Source organism: Melanerpes formicivorus, unplaced genomic scaffold, assembly GCF_026170545.1.
Source record: "Melanerpes formicivorus ecotype bairdi unplaced genomic scaffold, bMelFor1.0.p_v2 SCAF_2, whole genome shotgun sequence".
In the NCBI taxonomy this organism is placed as follows: Eukaryota; Metazoa; Chordata; class Aves; order Piciformes; family Picidae; genus Melanerpes; species Melanerpes formicivorus.
The window spans coordinates 39,410,836-39,427,435 of NW_027142354.1; the positions used below are offsets into that span (position 1 = coordinate 39,410,836).

General features: G+C 39.7%; 1 protein-coding gene across 2 annotated transcripts in view; it reads left to right on the top strand.

The window, feature by feature from the left end:
• Window positions 1-16,600, top strand: part of ZFAND3 (zinc finger AN1-type containing 3) — a 163,999-nt gene that overhangs the window by 129,750 nt on the left and 17,649 nt on the right. For both annotated transcript variants that reach the window (XM_068157530.1, XM_068157538.1), the window contains one exon: window positions 4,717-4,887. In XM_068157530.1, the coding sequence (XP_068013631.1) occupies window positions 4,717-4,887 (171 nt within the window). The remainder of the gene's footprint in view (window positions 1-4,716; window positions 4,888-16,600) is intronic.

Consider the following 16,600-nt stretch of genomic DNA (forward strand, 5'->3'; position numbering starts at 1 on the left):
TTCTTCTAGATTAAATTTCTAATGCATGGTCAAAATGCCAGGAAATTAAGTAATCTCTTATCTAAAAATGGAATTATGAAGGAAATAAAACCCCCTGAAAGCTAGAAACTGGCGACAAGATACTGCTCAGACTTTAGTTAATCCCTGTAATATAGTTATTGTCTGTGACCATACAAATTTCTCCATGGCCAGAGATTTTAACAGCTTGAGCTCCTTTTAAAATACTTTCAGAAGAGATGGCAGTGATGTTTGAAGGTTCATTAATTATTGCTCTTCCTGATGTTTGCGCAGGCAGCTGAGATCACAGCTGTCAGTCTGTCAGTGTTATGTGTTCTTTATGAAAAGAAAAAAACTGAGTGCCTCAGAAGCTGTCACTGAACCCGAGATTAAACAGATTAATTTCATTCTTGAAGCAAGCAACAGTAGAGGAGGGCTCCTCCTTACATCTCTTCCATCCACCTCCTTCCCTGTTACATTTTCTCAGCCCATATGTTTGCTGGGTTTAAAGCTTCCCAACTTCTTCCCAAAATGCTGTGGAAGAACATGATTGCTAGTGCAACCATGTGCATGCAGCCTGCAAAACTCCTTCATGACTGGAGAGTAGGAGTGGGGTTCAACTCTGGCAGCTGTGACATCATTTTATTTTGAGGGGCAAACCTAGGTAATGAAGACAAACTGTGACAGTAAGAAACAAATGTGAATTTCTGGCCAAGACATAAAAGAACTTTAAAGAAAACTATTCTACTTCTTGTTGCTAGAGAAGCCTCTCCAGTTTTAGTTCTGCCAGCTAAATTAATTTTCTCTTATTTCAAAAGGCAGTTTGATAGAATCACCACAATTAAAAGAGTCTGCATCATCAGGTATAGATAAATCCTTATTTCTTAAGTCTGAATAAAAATTGCAGTTGGAGAGTGTTCAGGGCAGTTACTCTGCTGAGCGGTTTCTTTGTGAAATTTTGTGGGCATTTCATCTCAAAGGTCTTTTCCAACCTGGTCTGGTCTATTCTATTCTATTCTATTCTATTCTATTCTATTCTATTCTATTCTATTCTATTCTATTCTGTTCTATGGGAGTTTTTTATGTCTGCAGGTAAAATGCAAGTATTCCTATTTTTTATTGTCTGACTGGGTATTTGTGGGTCTAAGTGTAATGCTAAAATGCAGGCTGAGTGTTGAAAATTTTTCTTAAAAGCATCCTTAGAAGGATGAACCATCCTTCTAACAGAAGCCACTGTCAGTCACTGGCTGAAAGAATCCTCATCTCTGTAGCTGTTTTTTTTATTGTTTTATGGTTTACACTGAGAATTTGCCCTTGAGTCTAGTTGCAGCACTCTACTGTGTTCCTAGACGGTTCTTTTCTGCAGTCCAGGTAGTAAAGCCATGCAAACCAATTTCCTTTTGCTCTCAGATCTCTGAAGTGTAATGTTACAAGAATCTAGATGCTTTGTGCCCTGACAACATGATAAATCCATACAAGACTGAATCTAAAAGTTCTGATTTCTGTGCTTTTTCCTTGCTCTTTGTACTTGCCCATGAGCAGATACAAGCATGTGTACTGTTGGTCTGTTTTGTAATGAGTATTAGCTTGGGCTGGTGTGTTCAAGGTGCTGTGCAGTCACTGATCAGATATCTGGTACTGTCCCTGGGAGTCAGGCTAAGTGTCCCTTGGTGTTAACACTGCTTAATTTACAGCAAAAAGATGGGCATTAAAAAAAGTTAGATACCTAAATTTTCATTTCTAATTGTTTAACCAACTTATGTTAATGTTCAGGTAGTAATTGCCAATTAACAGGAAATGTGTAAGGAAGTACTTCAATTATAGGGCTACTAGCCCAACATGGGGTAGCTATTTTTCTCATTAAAACATATGGCTTTGTTAACTGATTAGACATTGGTTAAGTCATACACATGAATCCCTTGTTTGGCCTTTATTATAAACAGACCAGAATGGATTCCATCAGCTTAATTCAGAATGCCAGATATGCTTGCGAGAACTACCAGAACAGTTTATCTTTCCAGAAGCAAAGATGTTTGGGAACTAGCTATTTCCAAATATCTGTTTCTCTGAGTAATAAATAAACATCAAATTATATAGTTCCCCATATTTGGCAACAAGGTGGACAGGAACAGGCTTTTACTGAATTCCAAGTTGACCAGCTTGGAGCACACAAGCTGTCTGTTGACAGATGCACCCTACTACGTTCTAGACTAGCCAACATTTCTTAGCACTCTGAAAACAAGTGTCTGTGTGATAAGACTGTCACCTTAGAGTATGAGTTGGGACCTCTGTTCTGAGAGTTGGGCAGTCTATTCAGAGGGTCTTTCTCTTGAATCACCTTCCATAGATATTTAATTAAAGACAGAGGTAATTGTTCCATAAATGTATTAATTCATTTTGCACTACTTTATTTTCCTCGTCAAGGCTCCTGCATGCTCAGGCATGCAGAATTGTAACATGTTATGTACAAATCTTAGTTTAGCCCTAATAGATGTATTTTGTAATCTGTGACATACATCATAAAGAAGGCTATGTTGAGGCACATGTCAGATAAAATTACTGCAGCTTAATGAAAACTTACCACTTGTATACTGGGCAGAAAGCACTTTTGTATGAGATGTACAGTGTAGAAACTTTGTACTTCTTGTAAAGCCAGCTGCATTTTCAGCATATCTTAAGAGCAGTGTAACAGAAATAAAGCAAACCCAAAGGTGGCAAGTTATATATTTGTAATGGTGTTCCAGTTTGAGACAGATCCTCCCACCAGGGCAAAAAAACCCCTGAGACTCATGCAAACAGATTGCAGAAGTGATGGAAAGTTTAAATGGGAAAAGCAGTGAATGTTTTACAGAAAACCACAAGCACAGTGACAAAGGAGATCCCAAAACATACCCAGAAGCATCCCAACACTCCCCTCTCCCCACCTGAGGGTACACCCAAAATCCCCAGGGCTCTTTCTTCCCCCATCTCCACTGTTAGGCTAATCTCAGCTGGCTAGATCTGAGATTGCCCTTCCTCCTTTTCCTCTTGGCATTAAGGCTGGCCAGGCCTAAAAATGCCTTGAGATAACTCCCCCTCCATTACCAGACAGGGAGCATCTCCCACAAGGGCAGCGAGGGAAGAAGGAGGAAGTGTAAGACTTTGCAGGTGGTTTCATAGGGAGCAGGACATTATGGGAATGAAATATGCTACTTCCTGTGTCCACCCACTGGGCTGGATGCCCAGGGCACTGAAGGTGTATCTTGTGTGGTAGCAGCAGAAGGCACCCAACCTAAACCACCACAAATGGCTGTAAGATTGGAGCCCAGTAACTGGAAAAACACTGTGAGGGAAGGCCTGAAACACAGGTAAGAAAAGTGGATAAAGTTTATACTGCATGTGAGAAACCATGTAGAGCATACCCCAGAGGGAGATATTACCAAGTATTCCTAGTCTGACTTCATTAGAGATTTGCTTAAGGATGTTCATAAGCAGTGGATCAGATAAGCTCATTTAAATAATGAGGATATGGACAATGTTGTAGCTTCAGCAATTATCTTTTCCTGGATAATCCAGGACAGCTAACACGAAGTAGGCATGTTCTCCATAGGCACAGGATACCACACAGTGGAAACTTAAAGATGAAAATATGGCTATCTTTCTGCCAAAAATATATAGTTATCTTGTTATTTGTTGCCTTTATGTTCTTTCAGAATGAATTTAACTGAACTAATGTAACTGCAAATGATTTAATTTTTAGTATGGGTTAAATTTATTTACAGCTTCTATTAAGAAGAAATCCAGAACTGATTCTGCTATGCACAAGTTTGGGAAGGGTAAAAGGTCTTTTCTAGCTTGACCTGGCTCAGATTGCAGAGCAGCAGATCCACTGATATTCACTACCTCTGACATGCCACAAAAATGAGGTTTGGGTATCCCACATTCCACTCAGTAATGTGGGTTTCATGAGCGTTGGTCAACGTACTCTCCATTGTGAAAGAAAGACAACACAGACAAAAGACACTACACTACCTGAAGTTAACACTGTCCTGAACTTTAACTTTTCTTATAAGCTGAAATGTATTAAGTTATTAATGCAAATAGTATTCTGACTAATTCTTTGAAAATAGCTGAGTGCTTTGAATTTATAGCATGCACAGACAAGTTGGTCTTATTTTGTTTGAGCTTGTATTGTTGTTGTTTCCTGATTTAGATTTAAATTGTTACCCATGTGGAAATAGAGGAAAGCACAGTGTGGTCATAAAAGATGTAATTTATATTCTCTGCCTTAAAAATCTCCTTTCTGCCTAGGAAGGAAATAGGTCAAACCTGTGTTGAGTTGTTTTTCAGCAGCAGGCTACTTCAGTTAGTTTGTGCAGGGAGAACGAAGAAGGCACAGAGGAGAAACTGAATGAGATGACAGATGAAGCCTGCCGTTGTTTAGGATGGTGTGTACTCTGTATGACCCAGCCATGACTGGAAGAAAGCTAATCAGTTCAGTTCATTTTATATTCAATATTGCCAGCAGGAGAGGTTCTTTTAGGGAACAAAGAAAATTTGTCCTTTGCTTGATGCTCATTCTGATTGTTAAGAAGAAACGTGTATGCAATAGAATGGACAGAATCATGCTGCTTGGTGGTGACCCCAGCTGAAAGCAATATACCTTCAATCTGCCCAAAGGGATGCCTCAGCAAGGAAGTTCTAATATTTTTCCTAAAATATTTGTTGTGAATACAACAGATTCACAGTCGGAGAGTGAGGCTTCTCCTGTGAAACGGCCACGGCTACTGGATGACAGTAACGACAGGCCTGAAGAAACCAGTCGATCCAAACAGAAGAGTAGACGCCGATGCTTCCAGTGCCAAACAAAACTGGAGCTAGTACAGCAGGAACTGGGATCATGTCGCTGTGGTGAGTACTGTTTGTCAGTAGCATCTGGCTTTTCTAATGCAGCCATGCTCACATCCGTATCAAGGGTGGAAATACACAGAACACCTGCATTTTTTTAATCTTTCAAAGATACTTTAAACAGAAGCTATAGCTTCCACTGGTAGTAAAAAGTTATAATTAGTTCCTGTATAATTTCCCCTCTAAAACTTTGGCCTTGATGCTTTGTCTCAAGAGATCTCAGATGTTAATGAATCTAGCTTCAGAAGTCCCTGTAAGGCGGGAGAGCATCATACCCACTTGACAGGAGAAGAAGCACAAAGCACATCAGTAAATATGCAAAGATGACAGAGTTTTTACAGAGCTTAAAGGAACATAGGTCAGCATCTACATTCTGCATTTTATAATGATGTTATTATTAAAAATTTAAAACAAAAATAGCCCTTTAATTGAAGATGTGTTCATTCTCCCAGTTAACAGGGTGGGGGAGAAGACTTAAAAATATCCAGTGTGGCTTTTCAAACGCTGGTGATACTGTTCAGCTGATTGAATTGAGGCTGATAATCTCATGCAGGCAGCTAATTTGGGGGGTTACATGGCATGCAAATAATCTTTCTGAAACAATAATTAATGTGCCTAGATTCCAGAGGAGATGCTCTGTCCTTCATGGAACAATTGTATACAGAACTCGTTTAAATGTGCTTGTCATACCCAGAGAAAATGCACATAGTAGTTTTACCTGCTAATTATTTTTTCATAGTCATGTATTGAAAGCTCTCTGACCATGCTTGTATTCATACATTTGGGAGAAGTTTGTTTAGTTGCTACATTGTGTCTGACCTGCCCTTCTCTTTTTTTTAATAAATGGATGACAAATGCTTCTAGTTGGATCATCTCAAGTTTCCTTGAAAGTAGTTCCATAATTGAACATTGTTGGAATAGAATAGAATAGAATAGAATAGAATAGAATAGAATAGAATAGAATAGAATAGAATAGAATAGAATAGAATAGAATAGAATAGAATAGAATAGAATAGAATAGAATAGAATAGAATAGAATAGACCAGGTTGGAAAAGACCTTTGAGATCATTGAGTCCAACCTATCATCCAACACCATCTAACCAACTAAACCATGGCACCAAGCACCCCATCCACTCTCTTCTTGAACACCTCCAGTGATGGTGACTCCACCACCTCCCTGGGCAGCCCATTCCAATGGCAAATCACTCTTTCTGTGAAGAACTTCTTCCTAATATCCAGCCTAAACCTCCCCTGGCGCAGCTTGAGACTATTGCAGAAATCATTCTTTGAGTAGTTTCTCCTAGATATATAAAGCTTTATGGAAAGACATCTGTTAACGTTCATAACATATGTTAATAAAACATGAATATGAAACAAAAAATTCTGAGATCCTCAGCAATAAATGAGGAAATGAATATTTGCATTCCTGCTTTACATATTACATCCTATATGGGATGCATAATAAACATTCATATCCCACACAGTCAATGAGAGAAGTGGGAAGCAGGGGTCTTATTTCCAGGTTTACAACACAGTTGAAAAGACTGAAGATCTTAGGGGCATCCAGCACCAGAACAAGAGGACACAGTCTCAAGCTGTGCCAGGGGAAGTTTAGGCTCGAGGTGAAGAGAAAGTTCTTCACAGAGAGAGATGTTAGCTATTGGAATGGGCTGCCCAGGGAGGTGGTGGAGTCACCATCCCTGGAGGTGTTCAAGAGGGGATTGGACTTGGCACTTGGTGCCATGGTTTAGTAGTCATGAGGTCTTGGGTGACAGGTTGGACTTGATGATCTTAGAGGACTTTTCCAACCTTATTGATTCTATGATTCTATGATCTGTGCAGCTGTAATGTTTCATTAATGCTGTATTCAGTATTTATGTGTTATCTGTAATGAAATGCTCTCATGTTACATGAAAATAGACATGCCCTGCACTACTTGCTTTTAATAATAAGAAGCAGCAAACAAAACCATACCACTGACCAGAACATGTCATCTCAGCTTCACATCAGCAAAACTGCTTTTTCAGTATTCAACAGCTTGTAGCTTTTGTCATTTTTAAAGAGGCTCCTTATAGACACCATTCTCACTAACTTTACTCTGCTATCTGTAAAATTTGGTAGCTTTGGTCATGAACAACCAGCCAGATCAAAAACTCTGGGAAGGGCGTGATGTGAAATAGGACAGAATAAATGTGTTCAAATTTTCATTTGTAAATCCATATTGGATCAGGTAAGCCTTTTTCTCACATTGAAAAGCACAGGTGATGACACATGCATAACTGGAAGTGTTGGAAATACCACTCACTGGTGTAAAATAAACACATATGTTCTTAAAAGTAATGGCCAAGGTAAAACGGGTTGATCTGGACTTTGGACCGCTGCTATCAAATTCATTGGCATATTGATCTTTAACTAAAGCAATGCAAAAAAGCAAGGAAAAACCCCTCGACTTTAAACATCACAGGAAATTGTGATAGAATCAGTAGAAAGGCATGTGCCATCTTTAAAAGGACAAATGTATGTGATTTGCTTGGACGTACGGAGAAAGGATTAACCACATAAACATTACATAGTTCCAAACACTGGTATTAAAATCCAAACTGACTCTTAAGACTCCACAGAAGAGCAATTTTATTGCTGTCCTAATGTTAAAAGCCTGGGAGATCATCTCCTTTTTTGTTGATGTGTCTTTTGGTGACTCTTCCAATGAGATGACATGGGACATGGTGGAAAGACAAATCTATACATACTGGACAATGTTTTAATATGGATATCTGCAGATATTAATTCAGAGTATCTAGGACTTGTCCAATGGAGCACAACCTTTTAAAGAGGGACAGAGAGAATGATCTGCTTCCTTAGACCTAAGGGTTTAATACCAATTCTAAGATCTTTGGGAAACTGTTGTATTTGGTCTGCTATCTTCCAGTAAGACCTGTCCAGGGAGGTGATGCTGCTGAGCTTGTTCCCTTGACACTACATAGAATTTTAGACAGATTGGACAGAGCAGCAAGGCTTTGGCACAAAGATAAATGATTCCCTACTTTGAAGGGAGTTCTAGCAAGAGTTCTTAAAATTCAAACACAACATTTTTCAACTGCAGAAAGGCTTGTTTATTTTCATACACTCATACTCTCAAGATCTTTCTTTTATTCTGCTTCCCCTCTATACAAGTTATTAACTGCTGACAAGAAATTCACATCTCATAAATAATGCTTAAGAGCCATTGCTATATAAATTGAATGTGTTATGAATTGTGATGGGCTTTTTTGTAGCATTCTGTGCCTGGAGCAGGAAGAACAGAGGATGTCATTTTCATTAATTTCTAATGAGGTGCCAATTAAAGGCAAGGAAGGAACTTAGAAGGGAAGAGTCACAGAGCTCCCCTGAATCCTGTACCCTGGGGCTGTCAAATGAGTGTGCTGCCAAGCTGCCTCTGAAAGTTCCAGTAAATTACAAACTCATCCAGAGCGCACACAGACAAATTCAGCTTCTCTTTGATCTTCAAAAGAGCAATTTGTAAGACGAGTTCTGAGCCTTTTCACGTGGTGAACTGGGGAAAGTGATAGGAATTGCTAATTGCTGATGCACTTTGCAAGCTTCAGTGAGAAAGTGAAATTTTTTAATGAATTCTCATTTTGTGCCTATCTGACTGGATAACCTTTAAATCAACACTACCAGGAGAAAACCAGCTTCCTATCAAACGTTTCTAGATGACAGTTACAACTAGGCATGCTTTTCAGACAGCAATTTTCCCCTGGTTTTGGTGAGTCTTCCAATAGTTTTGTGTCTCTTGATGGATAATTATCATACTGAAATAATGTAATTATTTAGTAATAGACTTAGTAGCAGTTATATCGTCAGGAGTTATGGGAATCATATTCTTTAGGTTACAGTCTGTTACAGCATTTCTCTGATTGTGTAAGCAGCCCTAAATCAGTCATGTATGATCCTTGATCTGAAAATTAAGTTGTCAGTTCAGTGATGTGATAAGCATCACTACTGTAAAACTAGGGACAGCAAATTTATGAGTAAATATAACTGTATAACAGAGAGTTCTGGAAATGTATTTTAGAGAAAGGCAGGTTGATTATTTGCAAATCACACTGTAAATTTATAGGCCTTGTCTTAATTACTTGACTAGATTTACAGCACTATTAAAATAAAGTCGTATACATTTTTAAAAGATACTGAGCTGTAAACTTAAAAGCCATAGAAATCATTTGCACAGAAAAGCATAGTTTAATTTTATGGCAGAGGCTTAGTATTCTACAGCAAAAAGTAGTTCCGATATCACTTGCTGTATAAATCCAACACAGAGAATTCTGCAGTGGTCTTTAACACTGTTGGAATTGCAGAAGATGTGTGAGGATGTTCTAGATGATCAGTAAAGCAATTTCACATCTGCAGTCCTACTTGGCAATTAAAGAATAATTAGTACAGTGTGCCAGCTCTTTACCAGCTTTTGTTAAATGGTTTGCTATGTGTTGGTCACATCCTAATGGACATGGCTGTAGCTCAGGTTTCACCTATCCAGAACTCCTGGCAATCAATGGGTTGGCCAAAATAACAGGCTCTGGAAAGTAAGCCTGTCTTTAGCTTCCATACTAGTAGTACCTGTGGTGGTTTAAGCCTTAACTGGGAGTTAAGAGCTTAGATGGGGTCAAGGCTGAGAATCTCTCCCCTGCTCCCCCTCTCCCCCCTCCCAATGGAGAGGGAAAAAAAAAAGGAAAGGAACAAATCCACCAAACAATAATTTGGATTTGGCTTGGAAGTAGAGAGGTAAAGAGTTTTCTTTAAACTATATATATATATATATATATATATATATATATATAACAATAACAGGTAAGGTTCACAAGGGCAAGAAACAAGGATGGATGGGAGGGGGACAAAGAAGAAGAATATGAAACCAGTCTCTCTCTGAAGAGGCACAGAGGCAGCAGGGAGAAGGATCAGGCCTGACCACGTGGCAGAGGAGCAGGAAGGCAGCCGCAGTAGCTCTCATCCAGCAGAGGTAGGAGCCAAAAGGAGAGCTAATGACTGCAATGTCCTGCTTTTTATATCCTAGCTGGGCAGGGAGCGGGGAGTGGAACAGACTCAGTTTCCCAGGGGGAAAAATGCCCTGCAGGGAGGGCAAAGCACCCGCAAGCCTTCCACCCTGTTTTGTTTCTTTACAGAATGGGCGTTAACCCATCACAGTACCTTAGAGAGATATTGCTGATTTGTGTGGTTCTTAGATAGGAGTCTCAACTTTTTTGGGTTCTTTGGCCTGAGTGATCTTAACTGGATGGGAAGATGCTGAAACCTTCCAGTTCGATCAGACAGTATTGAACTGCTCAGTTGTGGTGCGATCTGATCGATCCGTTGACAGCAGTATTTCTTGGCCGCGTGGACAGAAAAGATTGTCTTGGAGTGTTACTGGCCTAGGTTGTGTTGCAACAAGCAACAATTTCCCAGAATGTGGATAGCTCTGAACAGTTAATGCATTCAGTGCTCTCTTGATGGAGACTCTGCAGTAACTGCTAACCTCGGGCATGGGTGAAGGCAAAACGTGTCGCTTTGCAGTTTTTTGTTTGTGAGGTGTTGGCAAGTATTGATGTTTTCTCTCTTTCTTGATTTGAAGGGGTGCACATTCATGAGCAGCTTTTATAGCAGTCAGGATCCAAGTCTAATGTTGCTGGTTACCCAGAGTGCTGCCTCACTGTGCTGAACATGTAGAATGCAAGCATAGCACGTTGTTGGAGCACACCACAGGCTGCTCCTTTATACAGGCATTACCTTCCTGCCTAGTTAGTCTGGAATTTTATGTGAATATAACCTTATCCATATAGATCACTGTCCACTGCTCAATTATGATTGAGATCTTAACTACTAAAGCACAGAAACATAGAATCAATAAGGTTGGAAAAGACCTCAAAGATCATCAAGTCCAACCTGTCACCTCATGACTACTAAACCATGGTTTCAAGTGCCATGTCCAATTCCTTTTTGAACACCTCCAGGGACAGTGACTCCACCACCTCCCTGGGCAGCCCATTCCAATGCCTAACAACTCTCTCTGTGAAGAACCTTCTCCTCACCTCAAGCCTGAACTTCCCCCGGTACAGCTTGAGACTGTGTCACTTGTTCTGGTGCTGGTTGCCTGGGAGAAGAGACCAACCCCACCTGGCTACAACCTCTCTTCAGGTAGTTGTAGAGAGCAAGGTCTCCCCTGAGTCTCCTCTTCTCCAGGCTAAACAATTCCAGCTCCCTCAGCCTCTCCTCACAGCGCTTGTGCTCGAGGCCGCTCCCCAGCCACGTTGCCCTTCTCTGGACACGTTCAAGAGTCTCAATGTCCTTCATAAATTGAGGGGCCCAGAACTGGGCACAGGACTCAAGGTGACACAGAGGACACAGATTTTTAGTCTTTGCAGTATACAATGTGCTGGGCGTTTGAGAGGATGCTGAATGTGACATTAATGCAAACTGGATAAATGCCATGGTAAATTTTAATTAGAAGTTGGTGACATGCTTCCTTAAGATGTGATCAAAATGGGTAAGATTAGTTTGAACACACAAAATCAACATGTTGAAGTAGTGTGTAACTAAATTTGTGCTTTGAGGCTTGTTTGAGGCTGAGGGAGCTGGGGTTGCTTAGCCTGGAGAGGAGGAGGCTCAGGGGAGACCTTACTGCTGAGAGTTGTTAGCCATCGGAATGTGCTGTCCAGGGAGGTGGTGGAGTCACCATCACTGGAGGTGTTTAGAAAGAGACTGGACAGGGCACTTGGTGCCATGGTTTAGTTGATTAGATAGTGCTGGATGTTAGGTTGGACTCAATGATCTCAAAGGTCTCTTCCAACCTGGTTAATTCTATTTCAAAGGAATTATTGACAGAACCAGAGGTACTCTGGTTGATGATTAAAGTAAGAGAAAAAACTTAAAGGCAGCTGATAAAAAAAATATGTGCCCAAAAAATGCATGTGAAGTCTTCAGTGTAATTTTTATACTTACATCAGTGCACCACATACCATTTTCTGTGAATAGTGATCATAAGGGAAGTTACTCAAGGGAACAATTGAGAAGTCATTTGAAAAAAGTCGCTAGAAGGAAAGCTGGCCTGGAGGTGATGAGGGAATAAACCCAAGGGCAAGACATTAATCTTGCAGTAGGACAATGTTAAAAATAAATTGTCATGATGTCTCTTACAAAATATTTTACATCCTAAACCATCTCCTGACTTCAGTCTCCTATGTTCTAAAGATAATTTGGTGCTTGCCAGTTTTAGATAGATAGATAGATAGATAGATAGATAGATAGATAGATAGATAGATAGATAGATAGATAGATAGATCGATCGATCTGTAAAAAATATTAGCAGGGGAAAGGTCTTCACAACATTAATGAGTAAATGCAGATTAAAGGAGATCCAGCTGTCAGGAGAAAGCATTATAAACAGGTTGTAAAAATCTGTAGTCTTGGCAAGGACAGGAACAAAATGTTTAAAAATAATTGGCAAAGGTACTTTCTAAGCCATTTCAGAAACTTGTGTGTATATATATATACACACACACACACATGCACAAATACATAAGCATGTTTATTAAGTATAAAAAAGTAAGTTTTGGTATGTTCCTAGCATTATTTTCCCACATCCCTATTTTTATTTTAGTTTTATATAAAACTGTAAGAACCTGGCAGAATTCTTTTCTTTAGATTATTTTGAAGTGTGCGTTGCTTTCTTTTTCTGGTCTTCCACTAAGCATAGAAAAGATGACTCATATCTAGCATTGAGCAGTTCTGTTGGCCATCAGTAACAAAGTGTGTGCGCACAGAAGAGACTGTACCTTTTTTACAGATAACTGTGGCAGCAAGTCTCACTCTTTCAGTAATGTAACAGGTGGAAGAGAAACAGCTGCAGATTCTTAACTTGTATAACAGAGCTGCTTGTTCATAAACACAGGAGATGAGGCATTTGTTTGGATTGTGCCAGAATAAATTTGGAAAGATTTGATTTACTCAGTTAATTCAGAAACTATCTTCAAAAGGACAGGAAGAAAGAAACAAACTTGAATAGATAAGAAGGGGGGGGGGGGGGGGGAGGAGAAAAGGAAAACTACTTTATACAAAGTAGTTGAACATGTATTGAAGGTCATGTTTCGCTTAAAACTTGGTAAAATATTAAATGATGGTTCTGTTTCCATGGAACCTTTTCCTGTGGAGCAGACTTTGTAATGGCACTGGTAAATTTGCTTTCTAGATGGGTAAGATTTATCTGTTGCAAACCAAAGTTGCTTCAGGACATGGTTATGTATTGGTATGACAGCGGCACTTCCATTGGTTAAAATCAAATACACACACTGCTTCTGGAAATTATGAATTAAGTAGTTCAATAAGAAGAATGAAAGGGAAATTAGTAACTGGGTACATACTATAATTCTGGCTGATCTTCCTGCCAGGCTTTAAGATGTACAGTATGCAGCTATCTTCTGCTGACTATTCTTCTAAGATGGTTATTTAGAAAGAAAAATTACTTTTTGGGGTATTTGGTGTTTTGTTTTGGTTTATTTTACATAGGTGTTATCCCAAGATTGTAATTCAATAGAGAATAGGAACTTCTAAATCTCTCTGAACAATATGTATTATGAAAATACCAGAAATTAAACAGTTGATAGCTGTTGACTAATCTGTGTGTCATGGGTTCACAGAATCATGGACCCCTGAGGTCATCAAATCCAGCCTATGACCTAACACCACCACAAGGATAGGACCCAAAAAATACTTTAGTGCTTAGGCTTTAGAAAAGTTGACTAGAGGTTTAAAAGTGACTTTATCATCTGCTTATAATTAGGAAACATGAGATACAATTTGAATAGGCTTTCATAGATTGCCCCAGCTTTTGCAACTGTTGTGGGTTTCTTACAGCACATGCTGGTTTTGATTTCTACCACTATGCTACATGAAGTCCTGTAACAGGCACCTCTCTTGATTTAGTAATGTTTACTGAGCCTGTTAGTTACCTTCCTATAGTCCCAAACAACACATGTAATCAAAATGGGTCAGTCTCTTAGGTCCTCAAATTCTCCTTAAAGACACTAAATTGTTTTATTACTTTAAAAAAACAAAACAATATAGATTTTATTTTAGCACTACTGATGTGTTAAGTCCTTTAATATATAAACTTCAGGTGGTTCTTTGCATGAAAACTACAGTATGAGGGAAAAAACCGAACATTTTGCTGCTGTGCCACATTAAGTCTCTTCTTCCATACATACCTGTACTGTGGCTGTAGAGAGGCGGGGACTGGTCTCTTCTCCAAGGCAACCAGCACCAGAACAAGAGGACACAGTCTCTAACTGAACCAGGGGAGGTTCAGACTGGATGTTAGGAGGAAATTCTACACTGAGAGAGTTACTGCCCATTGGAATGTGCTGCCCAGGGAGGTGGTGGAGTCACCATCACTGGAGGTGTTTAGGAGCAGACTTGATAGGGTGCTTGGTTGCGTGGTTTAGTTGATTAGGTGGTGTTGGATGATAGGTTGGATGCGATGATCTTGAAGGTCTCTTCCAACCTGGTTTATTCTGTTCTAACAGAAGAAAGAAGCATATGCATAAATAAAAAGATTATGCAATTATTAATTCTTTTATATACACAAGAGACATACAACCTATTGAACTTGAACATAAAAATCTGACTGAAACTACCTTATTTCTAATTCCATCCCTTTCAGTACCTTTAGGGAAGTAATTTGTTCAGTTTTTGAGTCTTTTTTTTTTCTTATCAGAAAAATGAAGATAATAGCCACCTACCTGCTGGCTGTTAGAAGAAACATCTTTGAAGGTTAAAGTTCCTTACCTTTTCTAATCAAAATTCTTTCTTTACTTAAATAAAGACAGTGTCTTTATTTATCCAGACTCCCACAGGCATCACATTACAGCTTTGCCAGGACTGTGCATTTAGGAGGCTTCTGCTGGTTGGCACAAGGCTGCAGCAGCCTGTTCTCAAAAGGAAAGATAATGCCAAGAAAGGGTTCCCCCAAAGTCAATCAAACATACTTGTCCATATGTTAACAAATAGCTATGCACACAGTTACTGATTTTACTCACATGTTTGATATTTGAAGTCAACACAGCCCAAAAACGTGCCATAACAATCTGGCAGATCCTGAGGGAACCAGCTAGCTCAACCATGAAGTAAGGCTTAGGTAGGTAGGAATGATGCCCAGTGAACTTTGTTGGTGAAAGTCTAAATTCTTCATAGGAAGAAGTGGGCTGGGGGGCAGAAATCACAGCAATTGCTGCATCAGAAGGAATTGTCAAAATTTGCTTTGAGAAGTCAGGATTATTTCCAGGAGCTAGAGGTATTTTTCTCTCTACAAACTAAATAATTAAAATATTGTATAAAGGAAAATGCCAGCTATGGTCTTAAATACCACAGTAGGGCCTGGGGCTTGAGACTACCTAATTCCCCCTAGTTGTCTGCTAGATTGCTGTGGGCCTTCTAAGTAAATGCAATAAAGATCAGTGTGCATCAGTTTTCACAGAAGTTAAAAGAATGGTTTTAGTCTGTGTCTGGGGGTTTTGATAATAAGTATTTCTGGCCTTAGAGGAAAGCTTCAAGAGCTGAAAAACTCCCATTTACAGGTATTCTTAATCACTGAGGTACAGTATTCTCTTCAGTAGGTTTTAAAAAGTAATACATTTATTTAACTGTATATTTATCTGTATTGAAATGAAAGTATTTGCCTATAGAGGCATTCACAGTCCTGACATGCTTCTGACTTGCTGAAGTTGCTCAAATATATGCATAAGTGGTGTACAGGGTGCCCTGCCATACTCTGAACAAGCTGGGTCAGGAAATGCTGTGTACGTCTTCACAGTCAATAAAAACGGGGACAGGGGAAGGGTACAGTTTAGGAAAGGAGTTGCTGGAACGTGTCCAGAGGAAGCTGGTGAGGGGTTTGGAGCACAAGCCCTATGAGGAGAGGCTGAGGGAGCTGGGGTTGCTTAGCCTGCAGAAGAGGAGGTTCAGGGGAGACCTTATTGCTGTCTACAACTCCCTGAAGGGAGTTTGTAGCCAGGTGGGGGTTGGTCTCTTCTCCCAGGCAACCAGCACCAGAACAAGAGGACACAGGCTGAAGCTGTGCCAGGGGAGGTTTAGGTTGGATGTTAGGAAGAAGTTCTTTACAGAAAGAGTGATTGCCCATTGGAATGGGCTGTCCAGGGAGGTGGTGGAGTCACCATCAGTGGGGGTGTTTAAGAAGAGACTGGATGGGGTGCTTGGTGCCATGGTTTAGTTGATTAGATGGTGTTGGATGATAGGTTGGACTCAATGATCTCAAAAGTCTCTTCCAACCTGGTTTATTCTATTCTATCCTCATACATGGCTCTAAGCGTTTGTTTTCCTTTATAGTATAAATAAAGAATAGATCTCTATTTCCCTTTGGTTAGAAGAAGAATTACTGGTGACATGGATTGCAAGAGGCTACAGGAATTGCACAGGGCAGAATCTGTAATCTAACAGACTGCAGGACAAAAGGTGTAAACAGGGGGTAAAGACATAAAATAAATTTCATTTAGGCTTTAAAGAAATAGAGCTCCTTCTCTGCAGTGATTTGGCCAGCTAACCTCACTGCTGTGAGATCGTGGATCAATATGGTATAACTTCTAGAAAGCTGTTTAAACCCAAGATATAAATAATATAATTCAGGAAATATGCTGGAAGTCAAACCTGGAA